Source organism: Triticum aestivum, chromosome 7A, assembly GCF_018294505.1.
Source record: "Triticum aestivum cultivar Chinese Spring chromosome 7A, IWGSC CS RefSeq v2.1, whole genome shotgun sequence".
NCBI lineage: Eukaryota > Viridiplantae > Streptophyta > Magnoliopsida > Poales > Poaceae > Triticum > Triticum aestivum.
This window is the reverse complement of record NC_057812.1, coordinates 674,001,328-674,025,817: the sequence shown is the minus strand read 5'-3', so window position 1 is coordinate 674,025,817 and position 24,490 is coordinate 674,001,328. Positions and strand designations below refer to the sequence as shown.

Genomic DNA, 24,490 nt, shown 5'->3' with positions numbered 1-24,490 from the left:
AGGTGACCCGCGACTAAAGGGTAACCTTTAGTCGCGGTTGGGGAGGCGACCCGCGACTAAAGGGTAACCTTTAGTCGCGGTTGGGGAGGCGACCCGCGACTAAAGGACTTTTTTGGCGGGTTTTTCGTTCCCGCGCGCAACCACCTTTAGTCGCGGTTGGGCAGGCCAACCGCGACTAAAGGTATTTTCCAAATACTTTTTCTTTTTCAAAATCTTAAAAATACAAATAATATATCAAAAAATTCAGAAAAATAAAACTAATTCAATTCAAAATTCTAAAAATACAAATAATATATCAAAAAATTAAGAAAAATAAAACTAATTCAATTCAATATGTTAAAAATACAAATAATATATCAAAAAATTAAGAAAAATAGAACTAGTTCAATTCAATATGTTAAAAATACAAATAATATATCAAAAAATTCAGAAAAAAAAACTAATTCAATTCAAAATGTTAAAAATACAAATAATATATCAAAAAATTCAGAAAAATAAAACTAATTCAATTCAAAATTCTAAAAATACAAATAATATATCAAAAAATTCAGAAAAATAAAACTAATTCAATTCAAAATTCTTACAATAAATTATTACACATCATTTCTTACATGATCCATTCAACAAAGTTTGGTACAATAAATTATTACACATCATTTCTTCCCTTGTGTCCCTGCTTGCTTACGATTGTGCCGTATCCATGGAGCATCCTCATCATTTAACTTAATGCTTGGGTCGGTGTTCACTTTGAAGGGCGGAATTTCAGCAAACATATTATAATCTTCTGACATGTCTGTCTTGTCCTCCACTCCCACGATGTTTCTTTTCCCTGAAAGAACAATGTGGCGCTTTGGATCATCGCATGATGTACTGATCGTTTTCTTATCTTTCCGTTTCCTCGGTTTGCTACTCATGTCCTTCACATAGAAAACCTGAGCGACATCTTTCGCTAGGACGAATGGTTCGTCAAGGTAACCAAGATTGTTGAAATCCACCATTGTCATTCCGTATTGCTGGTCCACCTTTACCCCACCTCCTGTTAGCTTGAACCATTTGCACCGGAACAAAGGGACCTTAAAGGAGGGTCCATAGTCAAGTTCCCATATCTCCTCTATGTAACCATAATATGTGACCTTTTGCCCATTCTCGGTTGCTGCATCAAAGCGGACACCACTGTTTTGGTTGGTGCTCTTTTTATCTTGGGCGATCGTGTAAAATGTATTCCCATTTATCTCGTACCCTTGGAAAGTCGTTATAGTCGAAGATGGTGTCTTGGCCAACATGTACAGCTGATCTACAACATCATTGTCATTCATTAAATGTTTTCTCAACCAACTGCCGAAAGTCTCCATGTGGGCCTTCCTAATCCAGGATTCAGGCTTCCCCGGGTTGTCCGAGCGTAAAATATTCTTGTGTTTCTCAAAGTACGGAGCCACCAAGCTGGAATTGGTCAGTACAGTGTGGTGTGCTTCAGTCAGAGAATGGTCGTCCATACATATCGTTGATTTCCTTCCGATCGTGCCTTTTCCACTTAGTCTCCCCTCGTGCCGCGATCGAGGAAGACCAATCGGCTTAAGGTCAGGAACAAAGTCAACACAAAACTCAATTACCTCCTCATTTCCATAGCCCTTGGCGATGCTTCCTTCTGGCCTAGCACGGTTACGAACATATTTCTTTAATACTCCCATGAACCTCTCGAAGGGGAACATATTGTGTAGAAATACAGGACCGAGAACGAAAATCTCTTCGACTAGGTGAACCAGGAGGTGCGTCATAATATTGAAGAAGGATGGCGGGAACACCAACTCGAAACTGACAAGACATTGGATCACATCGTTCTGTAACCGTGGTAGAACTTCTGGATTGATTACCTTCTGAGAGATTGCATTGAGGAATGCACATAGCTTCACAATGGCTACTCGAACATTTTCCGGCAGGAGCCCCCTCAAAGCAATCGGAAGCAATTGCGTCATAATCACGTGGCAGTCGTGAGACTTCAGGTTTTGGAACTTTTTCTCCGCCATGTTTATTATTCCCTTTATATTGGACGAGAATCCAGACGGGACCTTCATACTGCTCAGGCATTCAAAAAAGATGACCTTCTCTTCTTTGGTCAGAGCGTAGCTGGCACGACCTTGAAACCATTCCGGATGCCGGTCATCAGGGTCTTTCAAACGTTGCTGGTCCTGCCGTGCTTCCTTTGTATCATTTGTCTTCCCATACACGCCCAAGAAGCTTAGGAGGTTCACGCAAATATTCTTCGTAACGTGCATCACGTCGATTGCAGAGCGGACATCTAGGACTTTCCAATATTCTAGCTCCCAGAATATAGATTTCTTCTTCCACATGGCTGCGTGCCCGTCAGCTCCCTTCGGAACTGATTGTCCGCCAGGACCCTTTCCAAAGATGACTTTCAAATCCTTGACCATATCAAATACCTCAGCACCAGTGCGTTCCGCAGGCTTCGGCCGGTGATCTGCCTTGCCGTTGTAATGCTTGCCCTTCTTTCTTACTGGATGAATTTTCGGAAGAAATCGACGATGCCCAAGGTACACGTTCTTCTTACAATTTGGCAAATGTACACTTTCAGTCTCATGTAAGCAGTGCGTGCATGCATTGTATCCCTTATTTGACAGTCCCGAAAGGTTACTAAGAGCAGGCCAATCGTTGATGGTTACGAAAAGCAACGCTCGTAGGTCAAATTCCTCTTGTTTGTGCTCATCCCACACACGGACACCACCCCACAGCTGTAAAAGTTCATCAACTAATGGCCTTAGGTACACATCGATGTCGTTGCCGGGTTGCTTCGGACCTTGGATGAGCACTGGCATCATAATGAACTTCCGCTTCATGCACAACCAAGGAGGAAGGTTGTAGATGCATAGAGTCACGGGCCAGGTGCTATGGCTGGAGCTCTGCTCGCCAAAAGGATTCATGCCATCCGTACTTAGAGCAAATCTTATGTTCCTTGCGTCAGCTGCAAAATCTTTGAACCATCTGTCGATCTTTCTCCATTGCGTTCCATCTGCGGTGTGTCTCAACTCCCCGTCCGACTTACGGTCCTCTTTGTGCCATCGCAACAACTTGGCATGCTCTTTGTTCCTGAACAGACGTTTCAACCGTGGTATTATAGGAGCATACCACATCACCTTGGCGGGAACCCTCTTCCTGGGTTTCTGGCCCTCAACATCGTCACCAGGGTCATCGCCTCTGATCTTATAACGCAATGCAGTGCATACCGGGCATTCATTCAAATTCTCGTATTCACCGCGGTAGAGGATGCAGTCGTTGATGCATGCATGTATCTTCAGAACCTCTAAACCTAGAGGGCAGACAACCTTCTTTGCTTCGTACGTACTGGCGGGCAACTCGTTATCCTTTGGAAACATATTCTTCAACATTTTCAGCAAGTTTTCAAATGCCGAGTCAGCTACACCTGCCTCTGCCTTCCATTTCAGCAAATCCAGTGTGCAGCCCAGCTTTTTCAGACCATCATCGCATCCGGGGTACAGCGCCTTTCTGTGATCCTCTAACATGCGATCCAAATTCTCCCTCTCCTTTTCAGTTTCGCAGCGTCTCCGTGCATCAGCAATGGTCCGACCAAGATCATCAACGGGATCATCACGTGCCTCTTCTTCACCTTCCCCTTCACCTTCAGCATCCTCCATGAAAGTATCACCGAAATGAGCAAGATAGCTTTCATCGATGAAATCATCCCCTTCTTCATCTTCTTCCATTATAACCCCTCTTTCTCCATGCTTGGTCCAACAATTATAGCTTGGCATGAAACCGTGCCGAAGCAGATGCATGTGAACATCTCTTGAGGAAGAGTAACCCTTCTGATTCTTACAGATAACACATGGACAGATAACAAAACCCCCCTGCTTGTTCGCATTAGCCACTACGAGGAAATCTTTCAAACCCGTAGTGAACTCGCCGGAGAGTCGGTTACCGTACATCCATTGCCGATTCATCTGCATTATTATAATATAAAATATATAATTAACCATCATGCATTTGTTAAACTAACTAGCTACAAACAATATAAATTAAACAATGAACTGCACACATGCATATTTTATCAATGACACATCAAAGGTTCATCAAGTTGCTAACCGCGATCGAGGAGTGTGGCTCCAACACTTCATGTCATGTTTGTTTCATGCTCTTGGGGCATTTCATCAAACACCTTATGTGCATAAGAGGAACCAAAAGCAAACCTACACCCACTTGTGAAGAGAATGGCTCCAAATGGCTAAGTGTTGGCTGCTGGATGGGTATATATAGGGGAGGGGCTTTAGTTGCGGTTGGCCTGGCAAACCGTGACTAAAGGTGCCCGAAGGCCTTTAGTCGCGGTTGTCCTGGCCAACCGCGACTAAAGACCCTCACGTGCGCCAGCTGGCCACCGAGCGCCCTGGGCCCAGGCCTTTGGTCGCGGTTCACCTCCAGAACCGCGACTAAAGGTCCCATTAGTCGTGGTTCCTACAGCTTCGCGACTTATGGGGCTGGACGGAAGCCTGTTTTTCCACCAGTGAATGTGAGTATTGTTGTCTTTTAACTTCATCTGCATAGCACAATTTGAGTCATATCCCAATTTTAATGAGTTATAAATTCTAGGCTACCTATAAATCTCTTGGATGGTATTTTCTCTAAAAAATAGCTTGTTAAGCTATGTGACATTTATGTCAACGCATAGCAGCTACTCCTTTCTCTTTTTCTTGGAGAAAGAAAATAAAGCAGACACTCCTATCACTCACTCACCGCAAGACATCTCCTACCTTCCCGCAGAGCTAGCCACCCACCGGTTGTTGTCGCATCTCATCTCCCCACCATGCATCGTCGCCGCCATCTCTCCCTGGCACCTCCCCTCCACGTGATGCCGAAGCAAATCCTTCCTCCCCCCCCCCCACCGCCTCCCCTCCCATCCATGGCGGCCCCCGACCCCTCCTCTCCCTGCCACGGTGTGGACCGCCTCCTTCTCTCCTACCAACATCCTAGGTCGTCGCCTTGGCACCGAGCCAGCGCACCCACCAGTCTTGGTCTGGCATCCTAGGCAGCCGGATCCGAACAGGAGGTGCAGAAGGGCTTGCAGCTCCCCATTAGTTCGAGCCACATAACTGACATGTTTGCCTGCGGATCGGATGACCTTGGGAATAGTTGTGTGGTGTGGTGAGGAGGTGCGATGACACCCTCATCATCCGGCTTGGTCTTCTACCCTAGCCAAGCATAGACAAGCATAGTTGTGCTTTTGTGTCATCGATTTCCATGACAAGAGCATCCCAGGCTGATTCACATTGTTAAGGAGTGCACACCATCACACAGAGGGCGACCGCCATGTACCGTTGCCATCTTCAACGAGTGCTTCGGCCACCGGAATATTAACACCCCTGACTCTTAGGTTCGCCCTGCCATCCCACCCACCCTACTCATTCATTGTTGCTGCCAGCATGGCTGCCCTTCCTATCGAGTACCTTTCTAGATTATATTGCAGTCGTAATGTCCTAACAATTATCAGCAAGTGAACCAATATTTTTTTAGTAAACGTAGGCAAGTTTTTTGTTTTAGAAAATGATTTCTGTTAGTAACAAACATTTTTTCAGCGAACAATTTTTATTTTATCAGTAAGAATATTGAGGTGGTCAAGAATTGTTATGTTAGAAAAAAATTGAGTGTGTGGCCAATTTACTAAACCAAAGAAAATACTACTTTTAGATGTGCCAGTACAATATACGTGCCTTTGCAAACATATTGAGCACAAACACACAGCAGCAAGCACGCAAACCATCGGCAACATCAATCACCAACGTTGTTGTGCTGCCGTCCTCGCCTTTCTCCAGATCGAGACCAACTCGTCCATCCACCCACAGGGGCCCTATCGTATCGCCCTCCTCCCCATCTCCCAATTTCTGCTGTCTTCTAGATCCAGGCAAAGTAATGCTCTCCTCTCAATCTACAGAGCCACCATGCCTACATTCCAGTACCCTAGATCAATACCATGTAAGCACCGAAGCGCATGTCATTTTGTGGAAAATGATTACTCGATAGGTGAGCTTTGAATGTCACATGAGTATACCGAGCTTGTTGTTGAGAACAAGACAGAAGCCCTATAGTGAAAGTTCTAGCACCCTGACCTGATTATGCTGCACCAAGAGTGAGCGGACACAATTCTTCAGCAAATTACACAACCAATGCACATCACATTAGCAAAACTTAGTTTTGGATAGAGGGCCAATAGCCGCCACCGCCAACTGTAGAGATGAAAGCATGCAAACAATTGTGTGCTGCGAAAACAACGTACAATCACTAATTCCACTTTATTAGTACAGACTATCTTAAGCATTAGACCTCTGCTTGGATACAAAGAAATTTACTCTTGACAAGAGGATAGCCAAGAAATAAATGGAAGGCACTTAAGATTCTTTCCTTTAAAAAAACATATAAGATTATTTTTCTTGTAATAAGAGGGAATTCTAATGCCTGTGATGGACCAGAAACATTGATCAAACAATGTATACATCGCATGTTTCTGGCCTTTCCAAGAAGATCAGTATCGCCAGCCTACAAATTAACATTTCTTTCGTATGTGTTAGTGAATATTAAACTAAAAGACAATGGTGTTTCCCTTGGTGTTTTGAAGTTATAAGAATGTTTTCATGACCTGAAGCTGAACTTGGCTACCCAAATTATAGTTCTTTGTTACATCGACAAGGAATAATGAAATGATTCAGTTGCCTAGTTTACAAAGGTTAGATGATCTGACTTGATCAATTTTCCACGAAAACTAATACCATTAAACTTCAGTTCAACTAAGCGGGGTGACATTCTGGGAGGCATGGTGAACCTTTCTTCAAAGATGGTTTTACGTTTCTTGCTTTTCACCTCTGCATTTTGAGCACCATCCAAATATATTTAACAAGAAAATAGTTACAGTACTAAACCTGACCATTCCTTGAGAATACACATTGGAAATCATCAATACTTTCAACAATGATCTGGTTGCCTCTAATGAGAACCACGCATGTTGAGCTTCCTTCTTGTAGGGGCCCAAGATAAGGTGCCTGCAAAATAAATCCCAAACTAAGGTACAGGACGGAAACAAAACATCCAAAGTCATGTGAAAAAAATACGATATAAAGCAGCAAGTTCCAACACTCTGTTTTACCCATTTCGTAATCAAGAAAAGCACCAAGAGAGCACGAAGCCAAGAAATGCATAGCAAATGAGTAACTGGCCCTAGAAATGATAATACCCTTACAATTTAAAATCAAATATATCAAGAATGTGTTATGTTTACAAGTACATCTTCACTTTAATTTATTACTTCTAGGCTTCGGCATGTAATATATTTCCAGGAACCCCCAAGTCTCGTTTAGGTAGCAAGATTTCTCACAAAATATTATTTTTTAGAACCTGATAGACGCAGTAACAATCACGGTCAAAGAATGGTTACGTGTGGTGGACAATCTCAGTAACATGATTTCTAGACTAAGTAACAATATTGTCTAGCATCCGAGTATCTTTGTTTTGACAATCAGCAGGTGCGGGATTTATTTAGGTGAGTGCAGATTTCCAAGTATCAGCACAAGAAACTCTTCATTTGTAATACACTCTAGCTATGCCTGAAGCAAATAGGATTATTGGAATGGCTTGCTCAGTAAATTCTTACCCAAAGTATTGACCTTTGTCTATTTTGAACAAATAGGCTGGATAGATTAGCTAGTATGTTCCAAAATGAAAATAAGATGGCATGTGAAGAAAATACTATTCAAACTTTCTTTATCCGATACTACAAGAAATTTAGCGCTCTCACGTATATAAATAAATGCATTATAAGAAAGTTTATCCCAACCATGAGAGATTGAGATTTATTCAATAGGATAGCTAAAACTTATAAGCAACCATTTGAGAAGACCTAAAGTGCACACTGAAGTTACCTTTACGATGCTTTCTGCAGAGGCCAATCCATTACCTCCTTGAATATTTTAGCCCAGCGCTGCTGGCTTATTTTCCTTCATCCATATCACCCTGCAATGTAAGAGACCCCACTCGAAAATATAGATGTATTGGAAAATCATAATGTGAGCAGTTAGAATTTAGTAATGAACAATTAGGGAGAGTGGCGTTTTGGTGGCCGAGCTACCTGAAGGCCGGAATCTCACGCTGTACAATACGGCGACGCGATGTGTGCGGTGCTATTTTCTTGCGTTTATACGCTGGCAGGTAAGTTGAAATACACGGGTGCCATGGGCTGGCGTGCTAACATTGTACGTGGGCCTTGGGTGCAATTGGCTACGTGCACGTCATGTGCTTGCTGGGCTGATTTAAAAATAGCACATGTAGGTGGCGGTAGGTGGGGCTGGTCGATATTAATTTCTGCTTTGATGCTGCAGGGAAGCTTAACTCCCTCAAGCGTAATTCTCAAAAAAAAAACTCTCTGAAGCGGTGCTTATTATTTTTCCCTGGTTAGACCATTCATCGCGTGGTAGCTATGGGAATGTATCCGGTGCAACCACACTTATGGTGCTACCGGTGCACCGGATGCCATACAATATTTTTAAAAATCTGAAGAAAAAAAATCTAACACGTTAACGCAATACCAATGTATCATGTCATAAAATTTTATATAAAAATTTGAAATGCTTCTTGAGATACAAAAATGACAAATTTGACATCAGTATGATAATGGGCCAAATCTAAAATCCAAGTTATGTTATGTACTATTCAGTGTTGGATTTGTCATTTTTTTTAGTTATGTTTCAAATTTTGAGTTGAAATTTTGTGACAACCTATATTGATGTTTTGTGAGTGTGATAAATTTTTTTCAAATTTTTTTAAACATTTTAAAAGCACAATGTGAGCTCGGTGCAGCGGTAGCACCACAAAGCTCCGGTGCACCAGATATTTCCCTGGTAGCTATAGCAGAGCCGGGATTCGCCATGGGTGGCCTCAAGTTTTTTGCGAAATCACTAATTAAGGCTGCGTTCGGAGTGCAGGAGAGCAAAGCAAAGGAATGAATAAAAGTATAGGAAGTGAAGATGGGTGAACAGTGCAAACCATAGGTTTCCAACAGGACGTTTCCTTTGGTCTGAGTAGATGTTATCTTTCCCGTGAAAAGTACAAATGGAGGGCACTTTCCTGTGGAACGAACAGTGCTGATTCCTGTGGGGCGAACGGGCTTACAGGAAAATATTCCCGTGGAAATCGAACCTGCATAACTCCTGTGCGATTCCTGTGCATCGAACGCAGCCTAAAAAGTACTCCTTGCAAAGATCACTCCCACCTTCTCAGGTGGCGCGCTGCATGTGCGCCACTTGTCGCAACATGTGAGTTCTTTTTTTTCGTAGATCTGTTTATTCAAATTGTTTTATCTCTTAAACCGTGCATCTAAATCTCGAACTGTCTTCATCGTTGGATTCCTCGCGTCGAGATCTTCAAAACTAGATCCCATGTTGATAGATTTTGACGAATTTTTTTCATGAAAAAACCCAGAGGAAAAACCGAACCGAGAGCACGGTTTTTTCTCTTTCCGAAAGAGGCACAACCGTGCTTCTCGCGGAAGCAAAACCGTGCCTCTCGCGGAAGGAAAAGAAAAACAGAATACTTGTTTATTTTTTCCATTTTCGAGAGGCACGGCTATACCTATCGCGAAAGACTACCATGTCTTTCGCGGAAGCAAAACCGTGCCTCTCACGGAAGGAAAAAACAGAAAATGCATTTTTTTCATTTCCAAGAGGCAGGGCCGTGCCTCTCGCGAAAGCACAGCCGTGCCTCTCGTGGAAGGAAAAAACAGAAAACACATTTTTGTCCATTTCCGAGAGGCACGGCCGTGCCTTTCGCGAAAGCAAAACTGTGACTCTCACGGAAGTAAAATTGTGCCTTTCACAGAAGCCAAAAGAAAAACATATTTTTTTTGGAAAAAAATTGAATTAGTGAATCCGTGAGAGGAAGACCGATAGAAAACCCTAAAGTCAAAAAACCAAAAAAAATGTTTAAAAAGCCGAGAGCGCGACACATAGCGGCGGTTGAGAGCGCCGAGTGGCGCGGTCCCAGCCCACCCTCAAGTGATCGTTGCTAGGCTCCCGAAGGAGCGCTCGTCAATTAGTTGCTCCTTTTTTTTAGGAAGCAGAATCATTGTAAAAAAAACTACCGACTCTGTTATATTATGTCGCTTGCTCTTATTCCTTCCAATAAGAAATCTATGTGTCATGGTATTTTGCTGCTTGATTTCACCATGATTCATTTTTTACTTCTTTCTCTACCTTTGTTGTTGGATCTGACAGAGAGACAATCATGGATGTGTTGCAGATTGGTTGCTACAGTAGATGCGGCCGGTTTTTTCTTAAGGGGGGAGGGGGGGGAGTCAATTTTATTTTGCTTTTTTTATTTGAAAATCAGACTTGAAAACTCAGATGTTTGTCGCCTGAGAAATAATAGTGGGTGAAACTGTGTTTGTGTGGTTGTCAGACTGCTAGTATCTATTCCAGATTTTAGTGAATCTCTGGATCTGTACTGTCATTATTGTCAAGAAATTATTTTGAGACGCTGTGTCCATTATGGGAAATTGGAATGTTCTTTGTGTTTTGCCGATTTGGTTCTTTCAGCGATTTGGTGATGAAAAACTGAGATGAAAATGTTGCTTTAATTGGTATATCACTTAATTTGCAGGGTTATAAAATAATCACTTAATTTGTAGTTTTGTTCCCTGGCAATGTGCACGAATAATGGCAAAAAAAGGAAGAAAAATACGTTGCAAATTGTAAATGAAGCATGGCTAAAATTGAAAAAAAAAAGATGTACGGGCTACCTTGCGTTGAGCAGTTTTAGTGGGTTGTGCCAATAATGCTAAACATACAAAGAGTGTGTGGGTTGTGCCAACAATGCTAAACATACAAAAAGTTACACGCACTTACACGCTGACTAGAATTCTTTCTTTCTAACTAACCCCCCTGATTTTCATGAAGATGGGCCCCTTCTCCCCTTAACCTCTAATCACAACCCACCTATTTATAAAACTCATGTAAACTTATGTATGTGTAGCATTACTCGGGCTGTGCATCCCGTGCGTTTCAAGTCATGGCACATGTTGACTAGGTCAATCCCGTGCCGTGTACAAGTGCCTCTGACATGTTGCGCATGTGACGGCGACATGCAGCTGTGCAGAACTCCTGTGCCTACTACTCCTGAGTAGTATACGAGCTGTTACTGTTTATTTACTAGCAAATACGGGCATTGTGCAAGGGCCTCTTTTACAGAATACAGCAGCGGCTACCAGCTTGGCACTCATCGCGACGAGCGCTGACGGGGCTGATTCCGGCCTTCAGGTAGCTCGGCCACCAAAAAGCATTTTCGACAATTAGGATACTACATAAGTTGCAATAGCTCATTACTACAGTATAGTACCATAACAAGACCTTAAGTTAGGCTAAAAATAGAGGAAATGCAGCATCGATGCTACTGTCGACAGTCAGGCTTCGGATCAAGAACTACAAGCGGCTCAACAGTACTAATCAAATGCATTAAGGGAAATTTAATAGACTGTGATGTAGGTACTACTTACAGGATAAAATTGCATGATGTTAAATGTTTTGGTAGTTCCATCATCCAGAGATGTGATTGCGCAATGCTCCTCCTCCAGAACGGGAGAACAAAAATAAACCAGAGATGTGATTGTGCAGAGGAGAAGTGGATGACACACTGACCTGATACGCCAGTATGCGTCTTTGCGACCGTCAGTGGTTGCTCTAAGTCCCAATGTTCAGAACACCAAATCACTGGAAAATTATGATGTAGGAGAAGATTACACGACGGGATGCATGGGAAGTTGGAAGTTGAATATTCTTCATTGTAAGGATTGGTGAAAACGGACAACTGCATGACTGAATTTCAGAAACTGTAGTAACATGAGAAGCTAGAAAAGCCTACAATTTGGGGAAGTGCATTGATGACCGGGTACATATGAACCCACTTTGGAAAACACATTTTGAAATGCCAAAAAAATCTGAAAAAAGGTGAGGGCGGACATCTCCATATTCTATGTGTGTGCAGAAAGTTTCAGGGAAAAAACAACCTTTTTTGTAGCTTGTGCAAAAAAGTCAAAATATTATGCCGCAGAACGCTATTTAGAAGCACTAAAATTTGTCTTCTTCACGGCGACAAAATACCTTTTTTCACAAAACTTTGTGCCGCGGACATACTTTTGCAAACATGTATGCATAAAATTCTGTTTAGAATTTTTGGACATTACAAAACGCGTTAAAAGTACATTTTTGAAAAGCGGGTTCATATATACCCGTGTGCAGAACGTGCTGACTCCTACAATTTGGGTCTTCTCAAACTTGTTGTATCCACCGAGAAATTGTCAATTTTCCCTATGTTAAGGAAGTAGAATATGTGTCACTGGTCCAAGCAGTATACTCTGCGTTGTCTCGAGTGCTAGGCTGCTAGCACGACCAGCATGATTGCAGTTGCAGGCCAGGTCGATGATCACAAAAATTACATAATTGTTTGTGTCCAACTTAAACCTAGAGCTAGTTGTTCACTTCTGCCGAGACCGCAAAAACATGACACTACTTAAGAAACCACTAATTCTGATAATCCAAAGAGCAAACTGAAACAAGTACGTCAGTGGTAGGAAAAACCTATATACTTGGAGATCTTAACATCAAGCCAAGAAGGTAGTGGTTACCATTGGGGTCAATCTTCTTCAAGAGGACAGGGGCCAAGGAATGCAAAAAAATAAATCAACGCATTGGTCCTCGACTTTGTCCCGGCCAACCAAGCAGGCAGTGTTTTCCCCATATATGAATGGAAGAGAACAATGTACCTGTTAGTAAGATGATGGATTTTCGATCTAAGAGTGTGATCCTCCTGGACGTTGAGCTCCATCCCAAGCTCCATGAGCGACAATATCTGCAGGGACGACATCACTCCGACACCATCGCACGACGCGGTCTCCCTGGAGCCGCATGTGCATGTCAGGCGCACTTTGCTTATGGAATTCAGTGTCATACCAACAACCACCTCGGCTTGGGCGCCTTCCTGCAGTTCCGCCATGAACTCAAACACCATGATCAGCTCGTCTCCCTCCTTGAGCAGCGTGATCTCAAGATCCCACTCGGGGACAGGGCAGTGGCGGTGACTATAATGTTTGTACGACCCCAGCGTCATGCCGCAGGGTAGCTCCAGGTTCACCACCAGACCCCTGGCCAAGAACTTGTCACAACAAAGAACGCTCAAGTGCATGGCAGCACACACTTGCTCCATTGTGTCCAATGGAGTTACCAAGGTCACTGTGGGAGCCTGTAGGCCGGAGAAGACTATGAGTGCAACCTTGTATAGCAAGCCGCCACCGCAGTAAGAATTGAGGTGCCCTAGGTCGCTGGTGGGCGCGCTTGGAAAGGCACATCGGCGCGTTTCTCCCACAGTCGCCAACGTCGTCGAGGTGCGACGGCCAAGCCGCCACCGGGGGAGGCACAAGAGACCCCGGGCCGCTAGAAAGAAAAAGAAAATCTGGGTGCACATAGGTGGCCCGGAGAGTAACAAGGAGGGGAGACGGGGGCGGGACAAGGCATTGGATTGTGCTACGATGGCATTGGTGAAGGACTGCTAGGTCAGGAGGATCACTGATCTGAGGCCTCTCACCGTGCTTCCCCTCTGAAAGTACCAAGGAGGATGGGAGCAGGGGAGGAGATCGGTAGCTATGGAAAGGGATGGGAAGGGGATTGACATCCGTATCTCTTGATTATTTTCCTTATATGAGTGCATGCGGGAGAAGGGAAGGAACGTTTTCTTTACCATATAATTACAATATTCGAAATTTCCTGAGTTATGGCCTTACCATACCTGGATTGATAGCCTTTGGGGTAATTTAAATTTATTACTATATAATTACCATATTTGTAATCTCCTGAGTTATGGTCTTACCATACCAGGATTGATTTATTAATATAATTATCATATTTGAGATCTCTGAGTTTATAGCCTTAATTACCATACGTGGATGAATTATGATTGATTACCATAAATACGTTGGGTGTTGCCGGCCAGACGAGAAAAAAGGAAAACCGGTGGGAGGCGGGTGGTGGGTGATGGGACGAAAAAAACCAGACGAAAGTGGTGGGACTATTCAACCAACTCGTCTATTAGGAGTAGAGAGATACGTCGGGTATTCCGGAGAGACGAGAAAATAGAAAAACTGGTGGGAGGGGGTGAAGGGAGGTGGGAGGAAATAAAACCGAATGAAAATAAACCGGAGTACCAGGCTACCAACTGCTTCATTAGGAGTAGAGATACGTCGGGTATTCCCGGAGAGACGAGAAAGAGAAAAACCGGTGGGAGGGGGTGAAGGGAGGTGAGAGGAAATAAAACCGGAATACCAAGCTACCAACTGCTCCATTAGGAGTAGAGATATCCTCCTGCTGGGGCGGCTATGTCTCGCCTAACGCGTGACCTAGCACAGCCTCACGTCAAGGAATGCACTGCTTGGCTGGCCCAATAGCGAGATTGAGTGTAGTCTTCAGTCGTTTCTCTAAACTAGTAAGTGTGCAGTGCAACGCATGTCTATTTGAACTAATAAGTGTGCACGTGCAACACGCATCTATTTGGATTTACACATTATACTAAACTTAATACAAGACAATTTATTTATAAATTTGAATTTTCCCTATAAAATACACAATCTCTTATTCCCTACTCGTACAAACAATTTGAAATATCGTTTCTCCTTAATCAACATGTCTCCTGTATTAAAAGACCACCCAGTGTTCCCAATGTATAAAACTCAAAAATATTTAGAAGATTCATCATGATTCTTCATATGCACACATTTATGCAAGTATAATCACACATGAAAATGTCACTTAGGATAAGCTAAGGAACCGTTTCAGTGCCAACAAACTCCAGTCAAGAATTATTATTACAAGACTAAAGCATTAATACGACAACTTGGAATAGTTACTTGAGTACTACACATTTCTTTAAGGACTCAACATTCTAAAATTTTGACAATATAACAAATATCCTCTCGGTTTGTAGTAATAATGATACGAAGATAAATAATTTGGAAATGGTCTTCAACATGCGTAGGCTACCACTTGTAAGAATAACAGTGGCAAAGAAAGGCCAACAAATACCGGTTTAGAAAGAAAAAACCTGCAGACATGCTTCCAATTTTAGCAACTCTAGTGGATAAAACATACCTTAGCTCTCAAGTCAGGAAATAGTCAAATGAAAAAAATGTACTTCTTATGAGTAGTAGAGATGAAGTCATAAGGATCATGATTCAAGATATTCGGAGAAACATGGTTGGTCTCTCTGTATGATGTGAACTTGTCACCTCTATCAAAGTGGTCGTGCGTAGTATGTAATGTAGAGTGCAATAATGAAATAAAATAAATGATATGATAATTTACCATGACCACAAAATATCCTACATTCGTCATCATCATAATCAACATGGATTTTTTGCTTCTCTTGTATGTGGTCCAAGTTTTCTATCAGGAAAACATGTTAACTCAACTGTAGATAAGGACGGTATGAAAGTGCTCATGTAAAATTACAATTGCCATGTATCTGCTGGACAAACAAATACACTTATGCAAACTTCAGGGTTTTTTTTAGTAAAACTTATACGAACTTTATTTTTTTCACTAAACTTATGCAAACTTTTTGGTTTTTTTCACATAATTTCATGACTGTAAGTAAGGTCTTGGTTCAGCGAATTTGTCTGTGAGTTCACTACGTAGTCGTGAGTTGGCCATGTAATAACCGGTAGTCAATACTTAAACAAATAGGGATGTCTGTTGCAAGTAGGCGAAAATCAGTGAAAAAATAAAGAAAGAAAGAAGGCATTGGTTGCCTGAAACCCAACTGTGTGTGCTCCAGCACGCCTCTGTTTCTTATTGCCTCATCTCTAGTACGTGTACTTCTAGATGTGTCACCACCGGCGAGGTAGCGATAACAGTAAAAAAACAACACTCGGTGCTTATCTAATTAGTGTGTGTGTGCGGCGCGTTCGCGTGAAGGCGAGCATCTCCGTCGTTCAGGCCTGCGAGCGGCCGCGGCGACCGTGTCCTCTCACCAGCTGGGCGGCGTTGTCGACGCAGGTGAATCAGTCGTCCAGCTTTGAGGCAGCGCCCTCCATGCACCGGGGCGCCCCCCACTCGATTTTTTTGGCCCGCTTATACTGGTTCAGGATACTCAGCGTTGCCCCCACTTGAAGAGCGTCGGCGGTGGGTGGTTGTCAGCGTGGGTATTGTGGACGGAGCTGAAGTCGACGCCGATGTCGATGGTTCCCGGAGAACATGCCAGGATGTGAAAGAAGTCGTTGCAGTCAGTAGAAAAGTGACCTGGCCTCCAAGAAGAAGACGAAAGCGGCGACGGCACGTGTGTGTGTGTTCGGAGGAAGCCGCAGCTCCTCCTCGCGTGTCTCCCACAGTGGTTTGCGTGGGTGGTGGACTGGTGACGGCAGGCGACTCGCGATCGCGATTCCTGAGACGATAGGATGCGCTTGTGATTAATTTCCTAATGATTAGATGCGTTCATGATTAGTTATCTAATAGGAAGCGTCCGTGATTAGTTTCCTAATAATTAAATGCGTCAATGATTAATTTCCTAATAGAATGCGCGCGTGATTATTTTCCTAATAATAGGATGCATCCGTGATTAGTTTCCTAAGATGCGTTTGTGATTAGTTTCCAAATAATTAGATGCGCCCGTGATTAGTTTCTTAATAGGAGTGTCCGTGATTATAGTTTCCTAATTGACCGACGTGGACTTTCATATTTTCCTCCGCGGTGGAGTACGGTCAGTCAATGTAAATTGCTAAGTGCACACAAAGAATAAATTAGGTTAAGGCTAGCCGTTAGATTGAGTTTAGTGGGACTAATCATGCGGTAGTAATGTATTCGTGTACGTTTTGTGGGGTGCACTTAAAGAAGATAATGTTTGCTCTTTTATAAGTAAGTATAGAAATAGGAAGTGTCCGTGATTATTTTCCTAATAATTAGATGCGTCCATGATTAATTTCTTAATAGAATGCACGCGTGATTATTTTCCTAATAATAGGATGCGCCCGTGATTTGTTTCCTAATAATAAGATAAGATGCGTTTGTGATTAATTTCCTAATAATTAGATGCATTCGTGATTACTTTCTTAATAGGAGTGTCCGTGATTATAGTTTCCTAATTGACCGACGTGGACTTTCATATTTTACTCCGCGGTGGAGTACGGTCAGTTAATATAAATTGCTAAATGCACACAAGAACAAATTAGGTTAAGGCTAGCCGTTAGATTGAGTTTAGTGGGACTAATCATACGGTGGTAATGTATTCGTGTACGTTTTGTGGGGTGCACTTAGAGATGATAATGTTTGCTCTTTTATAAGTAGTATAGATTTTCCATTAGTTCGTTCATTTTTTTTCATTTTCTTCTTTCATTTTTATTTATTAAAATATTATAAATATATCTACTTCAAAAATTAAATTTACATTTAAAAAAATCATGAATGTGAAAAATGTTAACATGGTGTAAAAACCTTGTTAGCGTAATTTAAAAAATGTTGATTGCGCTACAATAATTTTATTGGCATTTAAAATTGTCTAAAACATATTTTAAAAACGTAATACATATTCAAAAATGTTTAAAAATATTGATTTGAAAAAATATATATCATGTGTTTAGAACTATTAAATATGTGTAAAAATGTGTTCCTGATGGATACAAAAAATGTACAATGTGTATGAAACAAAGTAGACATCAAAACATATATATAAAAAATGTTAATATTGTGTTTGAAAATTGATAACAGTGTATAAAATGTAAAAAAAAATTGTACAATGTGTATGAAAAATAGGCATCAAAAACCTATATTTGAAAGAAATCTGTTAACCATGTATTTGAGAAATGTTAAACCTATGAAAAAATGATTCCTATGCATATGAAAAATCTACAATGCATATGGAAAAAGTAGACATCAAAACATATATTTGACAAAAATATTTATCACGTACTTAGTTTTTTAACATGTATAGAAAATTTATTATGCATTTAGAAACATGTGTCGAGACATGTATACAAAAAATGCCCATGACACGTGTCGAGACATGTATACAAAAAATGTATAAAGTATATTTAAAAACTACAGATAAAAAATGTTAATCATGCATTTAGAAAATGTTCAAGTGTACAAAGATGAGTTTTAGCTGTATACAGAAAGTGTACAACATGTATTGCAAAAAGTAGATATGTATTGGAAAAGGAAAAAAATACAATGGGGAAAAATAAAAAAAAATAAACCATAGAAACCCACTGAAAATATTAGAGAAAACAAATAGAAAAGGACTAAAAACATTGAAAAAAAAGAGAAACACAGAAAAAGAAAAAAATAATAAAACATAAACCGATGGAAATCATAAAAGAAATACAAGAAATAAAAGAAAAGAAAAAATCGGTGGGAACTAACAGAAACCTAAAGAAAAAACACAACAAAGAAAGATAGAAAACCCCCGGTGAAAACCATAAAGAATATCACAAAAAATAAAGAAATAAAAAACCCAATGAAAGCTGGACCAGTCCAACTAATAGATAGAAAATAGAAGAAAAACCAAACGAAATACTAGAGCGAGCGAGCGAAAAAAAACCAACGAAAAGGCCAGGCCATCAACTATGCGAGGGGAAAAGCTTGGGGCAAGACCTAGTTACACCTCCGTACGGGTGCTACATAGCCCTGGCGCCCTCCCGCCTACCTCCACAAAGGGCAGGTTTGGTCATTTGTCAAGGACCTAGAGCATATATAAGCCGCCTATTGGCATGCACTCGATTAACTCTCACTTGGATCGAAGAAAGGGGCAGGCACTAGAACTTCGAAATTCATCAGGGAGCCCTTAGGAGCAAGTCCTAGTAGTCACGAACGTTGAGGAATAGAGGAGAGGGTATTTGGAGTCTTGTACGACTCGACCCTACGACTAACCCCCCCTCGATGTCTTCCTAACATAGAACTAGGTTGTGCTGCACCGAGGTGATTATATGTATTAAAAAAAGCATCAAAATGTGATTTTTGTTGGTGTATGACAATCTTAGCTCTAAGGTGGTCGTAGACATCATCTGCTGATCATTGTTGCTCCCTAATCTTTTGTTATTTTAATGACAAGAATACATGGTATGTTGGGTTGCACTTTGGACTTGAGCCTAGTTTTTTTCATAAAAAACTGCGGGCCTCGTGAACTAGACTATATAACCGGGTTAAGTTTAACTGCAAAGAAATAAACAAAGGGCCATGTACATCACTGGTGTGGCCTTTTTCCTGCCATGTCTAGAAAGCTCCCAGGGCGTGCATATGTGGCTTTGCAAAGTTAAAAAAAGATAAGTGCAATTGCAAGCACATCATCGACTGGCTATCGACTGTACGTGGACTTTGCTTTTGCATCCCACTATAGAAAATGATACTTCATCTGTAAAGAAATATAAGATAGTTTAGATCACCAATATAATGATCTAAACGATCTTTATTTCTCTATAGAAGGAGTTTAGTACGGTGAAACCAGGCCAAGCCAAAAACGACTAAAGAAATTAACGAATTAGGGAAGGGTGGACCCCCCCCCCCCCCCACCACCACCACCATCAAAACTAGTGTGCAACCATCAACATGTACATCCACGTTCCATCCCAAGAGAGTGTCCTACTATTACACTAGATTTTCCCTTCTTCCGGCGTGCTCCACTCCCAAAGCTCCTCGCTTTGGTTCCCCCTCCCCCTAACAGTCTTCTTCGGAGGCTTGGCTTTATTCTGGTGACCCCCGTTACTACTCTCCCTCTCTCCATTTCTTCTTTTTGTTCTTTCCTTCCTAGTGTCATCTTGTGAAGCTACATGCATCACCGCCTCACCGGGAACATCACCCACGAGATTGAGCAGCAGTTCTAGATCTTCAACGACCTTTGACATGTCTGGCCGGCTCTTTGGGCTGCCACTCAGGCACTGGTATGCCACCAGAGCTGCCTTATGAGCTCCCGTGGTGGCATACTTACCCTCCAAAGCAGGGTCCATGATTCTTCCTAGCTTTTCTGGGTCTTTGAGCCACGACCGCATGTGCTGGACTAGGTGGTGCTCCCTACTAGGCCTGGTCTTGTCCACAGCTCGTCTTCCAGTGAGGATCTCCAGAAGAACAACACCAAAGCTGTAAACATCGCTTTTTGCTGTCAGGTGACCTACAAATCAAAACCAAATGAACCGTTAGAAGTTGAAAAAAATTGCATGCACTCCAGAGGGGGGGGGGGTTGAGAGAGAGAGAGAGAGAGAGAGAGAGAGAGAGAGAGAGAGAGAGAGAGAGAGAGAGTATACCGGTTAGGATGTACTCTGGTGCGGCGTAGCCATGGGTGCCCATGACACGTGTCGAGACATGGGTCTCGTCACCTTCCGGTCCATCCTTCGCAAGGCCAAAATCAGATAACTTCGCCTTGTAGTCCTAGAGGACAAAGTTCAGTCGTTTTAGCACCACATCGCAATCATGTACCTACCATGCACTAATGAGCTCCATCGAACACAACTCTAGAAAGTTGTTGGTTATGACGGCACGGGTTTTAAACATGTGGTAACCATGAAATTTGGCTAGAGTGCATTCTTTTGAATAGGCCTTCGCTCAACTTTCTAAATAGAAAGCCACCCCCTCCAATAAAACAGGAGTCGTTCGGCGCCCAAATTAACAACTGAATTGCTTTTTCGACAATAAAATGACTTGAGTGCTGGTTTGATGGGGCCTTCCAATTTGTTTCCTTTCTTATTATCTATTTGTAAAGAAGAGAGTCTGCGTTGGCTACCTGAACTGACTTTTGATTAGTAATTACATGTCTTAATCAGAAAAGGCAAGCTTTGACAAATACAAGGGCTAAACAGCTTGATCAACGTTCTCGCTTTATTTTAGTTACTCTTCTTGAGTTGAAAAGTCGTATGCATGCCCCCGTGGAAACTAGTCAGAAGCACACTAGTAGGACTAGTTAATAATGTACTGTATATACTACTCGCCCACATTTGTCAGTATACATGTGTGTTCACCAAGTCAAATTCCAACTACGACTTACCAACTTCAAGGTTTTCAGGTTTTGACGAGCTCGTCATTTGTGTGAAGCCAACCAAGAAAACGGGGTGGAAGCTAGCATCAGAATGACGTACCAACAATAATTGGACACACATATACAATATGATATATGTGTATGTACTATGATTGGAATGGAATTTGTGAGTGGATGAAATAAAACGAAATGTTGAGCATTAATTCATTACCGGATCGAGCAAAATAAACTTTTTTTTGCGAAATCCAGATAAAATAAACTGTTAAGCAATAATTCATTACCGGATCGAGTAAGATGTTGGATGCCTTGAAGTCGCGATATATGACGGGCTTCTCCGCATCGTGAAGGAAGGCGAGGCCCTTGGCGGCGCCCACTGCGATGTTCAGCCGGGTTGACCACGACAGAACGGGAGGGAACTCTGCCAAACAAGAACCAAATTCAGGGTCAGTGTGAAAGTTTGATATTTTTGCGCCGCTTGTGTAGATATGCCAAGTTAGTTCTAATGCACATAGGCGTCATCACATCATGATTATAGTCAATGAGCTCGATCTTTATTTATCGAGATGATGACTAATCATCAGTTCATCACCACATCATGTACAACTATAGTAATATTTTGGTAATCATTCGGCATGAATGGTTAGCTATCGTAAAACAACCAAACAACAATAATTTTGTAATGAAATAATCCAAACTGTGATGTGTGCAAGTTTGATCAGAGCGCAGTTTTCGTTGAGGTTTTTCTTTAAGTTTTTGCAAACAGCTAAAAGTCTAGTTCGACTTTCCCGTACTAACTTAACTTGTGGCAGTTTCTCTGATAAAAATCGACGTGAAGGTTGAAGGCTCGTTGTTGAAAAGAAAGGTCTGGTTCGACGGCAACAACTGGGCCTGTCAATTCCCACCCGCCCACAGGAAATGCACGCCCGTCGTCTGTTCTATAGAGAGCAGAGAATCAAAGGATGGAAGTTCAGATGGGCCAACGAAGTCAACAGGGTAGTAACGTTGGACTGGTCAACTAGCTCGTGTGTAAACCCTCAGAAGGAAGTTTTTCCTCATCTTTCTGGTTAATTAGTCAATACTACTAGATTGATTGCTGAAAGCAGCTACATCTTTATCTGTATTTCCCGTAAAAAAGAGAGGAAGAACTCGCGGTAGAAGCAGCTATATACTCATGGAATAGTAATCAGCAGCCGGCTATGATTAAGCAAGCGATAGATGCTGACGTCGACGCTGGTAATATAATATGGCACACGCCACACGGCATGTGTACGCAGCTAGCTGTAGTTTTTAACGGCGGCAAGCAGCACACGTTGCTCGAACGAGCGTGCACACACATCTTCCACCTAGTGCAGGGAGATTTCTCATTAGTTAATGAGAAGTGCTATGCACATGACATATTTTTGCATGACGAAGTTGAATCCAGTCAGACATGCATATGACTAGGAGCATCTCCAACAGCAGTGCTATATGAGCGCCGTGCGGTATAAAAACTGTTTTTAACGCGCACGGACTCGATTTGGAGTCTCCAGCAGCTGCACAAAAAGCGCGCGCGCGCTATAACTAATGCAGCGCGCGCATTAAAAAGGCATCGCGTGCAGTATATTTAGCGTGCACAGTCGCGCGCGCTGCAAACTCTGGGCTGCTGCAGATGGGACCGCTTGATTGGCACCGTTGGACTCGCGCGCGCAGCATATTTTGCAGCGCTTGTTGGAGCAAACATCTTCTAGCGTCCTAAAAAAATCTACTTGCGCGCTGTAAACCCGTTTTTGGGCGCCACACATTGGGCGGCTGTTGGAGATGCTCTGATAAGGCCACTAGCCGTTGGATTTTCACGTCGTGCACAGATCGGGCGCAAAAATCATGCGGGGAGCAGTTTGGTCAGTTAATCAAGATCAATATACTTATGTTGGTCTTACTAAATGTTACATAGTCACGCTCGTGGTTAAAGTAAAGAATGCTAATTGGAGCAGTTTAGCTATAGCTACAATATGGATCTTCTTTTATTGAATTACTTTTTTTTTTGCGGGGCTTGAATTACTTAGTTGAAGTGCAGCAATCAACATCTCTATTTGCAACGTATGTTCAAGTCTTCAAGATATATAGTTCAAGTTTAGTAGTACTACTCAATGCTAATTGGCAAATTAGCAACTACCGAAATACCATGAAAAAATTATCGATCCGTCTTTTGGACGGATCATGCATTCGAGCATTTTGTGTACTCTCGAAAAAAAATAAGTAATATAGACAACTGAAACGAATAAGTAGGTTGCTTACTTTTGAAGAGATGGTTCTCGAGGCTGCCTTTGGCCATGTACTCGTAGACGAGCAGCCTGTTCTCGTGCTCACAGCAGTAACCGATCAACTTCACGAGGTTCGTGTGCCGGAGCTGCCCCAGGAAGATCACCTCCGACTGCACCAAAGCAACCAGCACCACCAATCAGTCAAACCCATCCATGCATGGCTGTGTGCATCACACGTACTCATCTACTAGGTTGTTAACCCCATCACGCTACGCGGTGGGCACGCTACGCACCAGCCACTCCTTGTGGCCCTGGGCGCCCTGGGGGTCCCAGAGCTTGACGGCGATGGGCTGCGCCTTGAGCCCGGGCTTGACCTTGTCGTCGACGGCGCCCTTGTAGACCGGCCCGAACCCGCCCTCGCCGAGGAAGTTGTCGTCCAGGAACCCCTGCGTCGCCGCCTTGAGCTCCGCGACCGTGAACACGTGCAGGTTGGAGCCAACCAGCGACACCGACAGCTCCTGCTCCGACGCCGCGCTCATGCTCATCACGTCCGTGAACGACAGCCGCTGCCCGACTCCGGCCCCCACCGCCGCCGACGACGACTCGCGCTTCCTCGGGCCGGGGCCGGGCCGGACCTGCTTCCCCGTCTTCCCGCCGCCCCCGCCCAGGCAGCTGCCCAGGAGCGAGCCCCACGCCGACCGCTGCTTCTTCTTGGACGACCTCGGCATCTCCGCACGTTGGTAGCTAGATGAAGCAGAAATCGCCGGACAAGCAAGCTAGCAACGAAGCTTGCTTGACCTGTGGGTCGTGATCGACTTGATTGTGAGCTTGAAAGTGGTGGCTGGATGGGAAGATGGGATTGGATCGAGAGAGCCCCACGCGAGGAGTATTTGTAGCAGGGAAGAAATGGAAACGAGGAGGAGAAGATGAAGAGCCCGTGTGGCCGGCCGTGTGGAGAGAAGACCGTACGAGCCTTTTACTCACCTACCGCCGAATACATGGACGTCTTCTTCTAGTACTACTTCGACTCTTTGCCGCGTTGAGGCGTTTGACTTGCAGGCCGGGTGACATGTCGCTCCACTGACCGTTGACTCGTCAAAGCTACAGACTGGTGATTGTTAGAAATAATTTTTTTTGACGGGTTGTCAGAAATAAATGGGGTTGACCAGTGGCGGAGTCAGAAATTT

General features: G+C 42.9%; 1 protein-coding gene across 1 annotated transcript; it reads right to left on the bottom strand.

Moving 5' to 3' along the window:
• Positions 1 to 19,220: 19,220 nt before the first annotated feature.
• On the bottom strand, positions 19,221 to 24,264 carry LOC123149186 (serine/threonine-protein kinase RIPK). The gene is made up of 5 exons (XM_044568745.1): positions 23,597 to 24,264; positions 23,338 to 23,473; positions 21,345 to 21,481; positions 20,336 to 20,459; positions 19,221 to 20,202 (listed from the first exon to the last, which is right to left on the bottom strand). Exons 1-5 carry the CDS (start codon positions 24,029 to 24,031, stop codon positions 19,688 to 19,690), a joined length of 1,347 nt encoding a protein of 448 aa, XP_044424680.1. The 5' UTR covers positions 24,032 to 24,264; the 3' UTR covers positions 19,221 to 19,687.
• Between the last annotated feature and the right edge of the window lie 226 nt (positions 24,265 to 24,490).